Raw genomic sequence first — 6,629 nt, 5'->3', positions numbered from 1 at the left:
GGACAAAGCTGGGCAAACAAAACGCATCCCAACGACAGCAGGCTGCGAAAGGGAAATCTTTCTGCTCCCAAAAATAACAAGAGGAGCTTTGAGTGTTTTCCTGTCCCTGATGTGTTGGGGGTGAGCACAGCCTGCATCCTGCAGGAGCTGCTGGGGCTGTGTGTCTGTCTGCCTTTCTGTGCCGGAGAACTGGGAGTTTTCACATTAATGACAATTTTGCTCTGGAGAAACAAACAAAAAGATCATTTGCTGTATGAATACGTTGTACCTCATCATAGAAAGGCTTTGGTTGGAAGGGACCAGTCCTTGCCCCAAGATGTGGCACTGTCAGATCTGGATTTGAGCTGGCAGCAGCCAAAAGGAGCTCCTACATCTGGCTGGGAGAGGGGTGCAGAAAGCACCCTAAAGCCGAGGATGAGAGCAACCCCTGTTCTGCTCACTTCTCATCAATTCAGGGTGGATGTGGCTCAATTAAAGCATCCAAACACTCTCGCAGGGGAGAAAATATGTGGTAGCCAACAGCTCGTTAATTGCACGGAGCAAAGCATGACAGGAATCAATGTCTGGCAGCCAAAGCCAGACACGCTGGAAAGAAGGCATAAATATTTAAGCAGCGGGAGTGATTAATCACAGCAGCAAAGGAAGGTGGGGGGGTACCCAGGCTCTCTTGGTGTTGTGCATCCCAACCAGCACCTGGCAGAGGGCTCTCCCATAGCCCAGTGCTGGGTTGAATTGAACCCACTCCCAGCTCCTGGCCAGGGAATTTAATGGAGTGGTGCTTTAGTCTTGAATTGCCATGGACTCTTTCCTGCAGCTCTATCTCATGCCCTGCTGTCTACTTCCTATAACACACATGAAATCACACTGCAGGTACACGTTCTCCCTCACATGTTTGGTTCCTGCTGGTCCCACTCCTGCAAATCTGCACTAAGGAGAGTGAGGGGATGCTGTTTGGTGTCACTCCTCAATCTTCAGCAAAACACACCAAGATTCTGGGCCAAGGTCCAGGAGAAATAAATCCTGATGGGCATATTATTGGGTTCTGGCTGCAGGCCCCATTGTGTACCCATGGGTGTCTCCAGGGATGCACGGGCTTGGGGAAAGCAGTTGAGATCAGCAGCAAGCCTGTAATTAACCTCTTCACTATCCCTTTCTGATCTCATTTCTCCTCCTTTCACTATTCTCTCCCTGTCCTCTTTGCTGTCCATGCCTGGACAGCACTCCAGTACTCTTCCTGCTGAGATGGGTCCTGAGCTTGGAGCTGGGCTGGGATATCCCACCCATGGGTGATGGGTATCTGCCGCACTGTGGATGCTGCATCCTTTCTGCATGGGTCCAGCAGCCCTCATCTGCAGTATCAGTTGCTTTGAAGGAAGGAAGAATAAAACTGTTGGGGCTCCAGGTGGGTCAGCAGTGCTGCACATCACAGGTGCTGCATGGCATCTCTGAGCCCCCAAGGCAGAAGAGGGCACTGCAGTGTCTCTGAGCAGCCCATGACCTCTCCTCCTCTTCCTCCTACAGACAGATGTGTGCTGGGACCATGTGTGCTGTGGGGATGCCCACGCTGAGGAGGAGGACGGATGGAAGGACAGCAAGCCTGTGAGAAGGATGGCAAAGTAAGGGCAGCAGGAGGAGCAGGACCACTGGGATGTCTGCCTGGTGGACGGATCGTGTGAATACTAAAGGTGTTTGTCACAGCACTGTAGAATGAGCACAGAATGAGCTGGCTTGGGTGTGATGTCCCTCGAGAACAGGGAGATGTGCAGCCACCCCAGCCTGGGGGCAGGCAGGGGTTGTGCAGGTGGCCTGGTCCTGGTGGACTCACCTCATTGCTGCTCCTGGTGCTGAGCAGATGAGTAACCGAAGGGTTTGTCTCAATCTGGGCTTTGTGTTTTTCCAAACACTTGCTCTGTGAAAAGCCTCTGCCCCTGCTCTCTGCAGGTGCTGTGTCTGATAGAGCAGGAAAATAGCAGTGCTATAAATACCGAATTGAAGGAGGCAGCAACCTGCCTGTCATGTGGGCATGGAGGAGTGACCTCACGGCAGCAGATTTGCAAGGTTTCCCTCTGTGCCGTGGGTAGTGCAGAGCAGAGGAGATTAAATCTGCCCACCTGACCCAGTGGCTCAGTGGCAAAGATTTATCTCCTGCGTCCTTGCTTGCAGCAGTTTCTGCACGCAGCAGTTGGGGTTCTGGGGGTACCCTGTCCTGCTCCCAAGTGGGATCTGCCTCAGCACTCGCTGACATGAAGGGGCATCCCAGGCAGGAGCAGCCCCTGACACAAAGGAGCTGCAGCTCCAGCCTTGTCCCTGCTCAGTTTCCACAGTTGGAAGGCGGGAGCAGGAGCTGCCCCTCCCAGACCCAGCAAGGCTTTTGGGGCCAGAGGGTTGTGAAATCCCAATGACACTGGGATGTCCCTGGGGTGAGAGGGATGACCAGAGGTGCAGCAGCCTCCCAGGATCATCCTGCAGCCGTGGCACTCACTGGTGCCTCAGTTTCCCCATCTGCAGCATTCCAGGCTCTCCTGGCCCCGGGAATTCCCCGCCCTGCAGAAATCCTTTGTGCACAGAAGCGAGGCTGTTCCCAGTGCGAAGGTGACCTCTTCCATTAGCAGCAGGGATGCTTTTTCTTCCCGAATTAGATGGCAGCGTGGAGGCTGTCCAGGGTTGGCATCACTGCTGACAGTGCTGGAGCTGCACCGAGCTGGGTCCTGCTGAGCACACACAGAGCCACCCACATCCCCGGCCATGTGCTTTTTCCAGTGGAGGTGGACAACAAACACACATTTCAGGCACTGTGCTTGGCGATGCCGCCGTGCGCTTTAATGTCCTCTGCAAACCGGCAGCAGGATTTGCCAGAGCAAGGACGTTTATGGGAAGGCCAATTAGAGCCTGTTTTCACCCTGTGCCTCTCAGTGAGCAGAAGCGTTTAGCAGCAACCTCAGAGTAATTCAATTTGCGCTCAAGCTTTCTGTTTCACCTCTAAAAAATGGGATTGCTCCACAAACTCGTTAGAGAAAGTGGCTCCGAAGCGCTGGCTCCCGCCCAGGCTGGGCTCTGCAGGTTCCACTTTGCTGCTGGGCTCTGCTCTCCTCCCATGCAGATGTGCTTAGGCAGGAGGGACCTCACACTGCACACGGCAGAAATTAACCTCCCCGGGACGAATCCATGCTGCAGTGTCTGTGTGGTGCAGAGGAGCTGACTGCTGGGCTGCACCAGGGGAACCTCCATCCTGTGCTGCTGCCTCTGGAAGCCTCAGCATCACCTCCACAGCTCATCTCCATCCCTCGGGGGGTGGCTGCCACGCTCACCCCTGATCTCTCCCTATCCCTATTCCCAGCTGCTGCCCGTGACGACGTCCCACGCGATGTTCTATGGGTCCTCCTCCACCATGGCTCCTCCATCCAAGAGCCGGCTGAAGCGCCAGAGCCGCCTCTTCTCCCAGGTCCTGTACAGGACGCTGAGCTACAAGGACCGCAGCTCCACCTCCGCCTTCCCAGATGGGGACGATCCAGCTGAGCTCTCCACTCAACTTTCGGCCCCCGGCATCCTGAAGATTTTTGGAGGCAACATCTGTGTGGGCACCAACTATAAGAGCGTTCTGGCCACGGGCAGCTCGGGGCACTGGAGCTGGTGAAGGAGGCTCTGGAGCGCTACGGGCTGAGCCAGCTGAATGCCGGGCAGTACGCGCTGTGCGACGTCATCGGGAGGTTCGAGGGACCCGAGAAGCGGTGGCAGACTGAGGGGCTGAGGGTTCTCGGGGACCATGAGAAGCCGCTGCTCATCCAGGACCTGTGGAAGCCCCGGGAGGGATTCTCAAGGCGGCTGGAGCTGCGGCGGCGGGCGGAGGTGGAGGAGATGGCAGCCAGGGATGTGGATACCACCACTGCAGGTCAGGGGCTGCGGCTTTGGGGTGTTTGGGTTGGGGTGGTGGTGGGGACAGGAGCTGCATTTTGGTTGCAGTGCTCTTAGCGCTTGGTGCTCCATGGGGAATGTGGGACCCCAGCTGGATGCCCGCTTGTGGCATAGAATCATTAAGGCTGGAAAAGAGCTTCAAGATCACCAAACCCAGCCCGTCCCAGCATGACACCAAACCACATCCCTCAGTGCCACATCTCTGTGGTTCTGGGACACCTCCAGCGATCCCAGTGACCCCACACTCCCTGGGCAGCAGTGCCAGTGCTCCTTGGGAGAAGAAATTTTCCCCTGTAATCCAACCTGAGCATCCCCTGGCACAACTTGAGGCCATCACTCCTCCTCCTTTCAGGTGCAAGGAGCTGCTGCAGTGCATCTGGGTGTCAGGGATGAGGCACAGAGGTGGGTGCTCCTCTCCTCTCCAGTGGGGATCAGGGCGATGCTAAGTGCTTTGCAAGGACGCTGGCTCCAAAGAAAGAAAAAAACAGTTTTTAAATAGAAAACAGGGCAAGACCTAAGTGCTAAACTCACAGTCAGATGTGGCTGCATGTGGTGGGAGGGCTGTGCCACGGCTCTTCAGAGGCTGCCAGCATGAGCCCAAGGTGACATCAGCTCCAGGTGACACCAACCATTGTCCCCAGCTGGGACAGGGCCAGCAGCACTCACACCTCAACCTGGGCACTGTGAGGAGGGCACTGCCCTAATTTCTCATGTTTTTATTTTTTTGAAACCTTTTTCTGTAGCCGGCCAGGCTTTTCTGAGATGAAGACCCCCAGCCACAATTATTCATGCTATCTGCTTGACAGATGTACTGCTAAAACCTCACTTCTGCTGCTGTCCAGTTCAGCTGGGCCTATCCCCAACCTCCCCACCCTGTGCTGGTGGTGCTGCTCCAAGCACACAAAGCATCTGCTCCTCTCTCTTCAGCAGCACTTCAAAGAGAAATGCAGCTCCTGTTGTGGTAGGAACTGTGAGTGCTACCAGCAGGGTCACCCTGCCACCACTCCTATGTTCCCTTGCCATGAGCTGAGCATCAGCTGTGTGCCTGGGGCAGCAGGGCACTGGCTTGGAAAAGTGGCTTCTATGCAAAACTAAAAGGAGAAGGGGCTGGAGGCTGCCTGGGAGGAAAGCAGAGTGGGGCTGAGTAGGAGCCACAGGGAAATACCTGTAGGTAACTGCCCCCACGCAGGACATTGCAATGGGACACTGCTGCTGAGTCAGGGGAAAGGCTCCACAACCACAAGCGAGGAAGCAAATGGCTTAAGAGTTTTATCTGCTCGGTTACCCATTATCCTAATTAGTTTATTAGCTGCTTCCCAGGGGGGAGGGAGGTGTGCTCTCCTGGCACTGCTCCTCAGTAGTGCAGGTGGAGCAGCTCTGTGGGAAACGAGGCTTCACTCAGCCCTGCTCCTTTCAGGGAGCGATGTGGGGCAGCTTGGGGCAGAGCACCACAAAGTAGGGATGCATTCAGCTCTTCCCAGGCACCCCATTGCACGCCGTTCCCTGTGCTGGTTGGGTTTCCCTGTGAAGCTGCAGACCAAACCACGTGCACGCTGTGCAAACCATGGGAATGAAACCTCTTCCCTTCCAACACGCTCTGTTGGGTACCACTGAGGCACACCTTGGCTCAGCTGCAGCCAGGGAATGTTCCCTACAGGGGCTGCTCAGTAATTCACATCAGAAAGGGCATTTGCTCCAAATTAGAAACAAATCTCTCCTGAGTCCATTGCAGTTATTTATGTGCTGATTTGTTTCCCAACCAGGAGCAGGGCACCTCTTCCCCGGGCTGAAAAAAGAGGCAGAGCCCGTGGAGATCCCATGCAGCAAACCCAGCAGGATGTGGGGTGGGTCGGGGAACAGCAGCCCCTGCTGGGTGGGATCACCTGCAACCACCAGGCAGGAGAAGGCACTGCTATAGGGCTGGGGGCATACCTTGGCTAATGGATGGACTTTGTTTCATTCAGGAAAAGAACTGTTTATGTTTCCAGCACAGCTCTGGGTTTGGGGGGAGTCAGTGACAGAGGCTCTATGGGCAGTGAAAACACAGCTTTTTCCTCCGTGGGTTTACTATGCAAAGCTAACACAGTGCAGACTGCCCTCAGATAAGGGAGCAGTGATGGCAGGGGGATCCCGAGCCCCCCGGGGTGAGGAGCTGCACCAGAGCTGCCCCACGTCCCTGTTTAGGGCCGGGCAGTGGGGTGACACGGTGCACCCTCAGAGCTCTGCTCCCACACTCGTGGCATCCCCGCATTTCACATTTGCAGTGCAGTGTGTTGGACCCCACTGCCTTTTAAAGGGGGCATGGGGAGGGCCTGTCCCCCTCTTGGCAGTGGCTGCGGGCCATGCTGTGCTCTAATCCCACAGCATGCCAACACTGGGTGCTATTTTCTCCTCCCTGCCTTCCCCATCCCTATCATTTTCCCACCAAAGGAGTGCTCGATTTAAAACAAACAAACAAAAATGTATTCTGGTGCACGCAGCCCATTCCTCACCAAATAAGGCAGACGACAGGTTTGTTTTTGGGCTCTGGCTTATGTGTGTCCCTTTAAGCAGCCCCAGACTCTGTGCACTGCCATCCCCAAATCCCTCTGGCTGTCCCCAAGCCCTCCATTCTGCCATTCTGTAATGCAGAGGTACGAGCACCGACTCTACAACTTCATCCTATCGCTGCTGCGGAGCCAGAGCCCTATGGGGGGAATCCCATAGGAGCCTATGGG

General features: G+C 55.5%; 1 protein-coding gene across 1 annotated transcript; it reads left to right on the top strand.

The window, feature by feature from the left end:
- The first annotated feature begins 1,379 nt into the window (after positions 1–1,379).
- LOC104913421 (ras-associating and dilute domain-containing protein-like) lies at positions 1,380–4,544 on the top strand. The gene is made up of 2 exons (XM_031555768.1): positions 1,380–1,616; positions 3,338–4,544. The coding sequence occupies exons 1-2, from the start codon at positions 1,581–1,583 to the stop codon at positions 3,632–3,634; spliced, it is 333 nt and encodes a 110-aa protein (XP_031411628.1). The 5' UTR covers positions 1,380–1,580; the 3' UTR covers positions 3,635–4,544.
- The last annotated feature ends 2,085 nt before the right edge of the window (positions 4,545–6,629 follow it).

This window comes from Meleagris gallopavo, chromosome 16, assembly GCF_000146605.3.
Source record: "Meleagris gallopavo isolate NT-WF06-2002-E0010 breed Aviagen turkey brand Nicholas breeding stock chromosome 16, Turkey_5.1, whole genome shotgun sequence".
In the NCBI taxonomy this organism is placed as follows: domain Eukaryota; kingdom Metazoa; phylum Chordata; class Aves; order Galliformes; family Phasianidae; genus Meleagris; species Meleagris gallopavo.
This window is presented reverse-complemented; position numbering and strand designations above follow the sequence as displayed.

Coding starts and splice junctions, on each gene's coding strand:
- LOC104913421 (XM_031555768.1), top strand. CDS start 1,581: ATGGAAGGACAGCAAGCCTGTGAGAAGGATGGCAAA. Junction 1,617..3,337: donor CCTGTGAGAAGGATGGCAAA/GTAAGGGCAGCA, acceptor CCCTATTCCCAG/CTGCTGCCCGTGACGACGTC.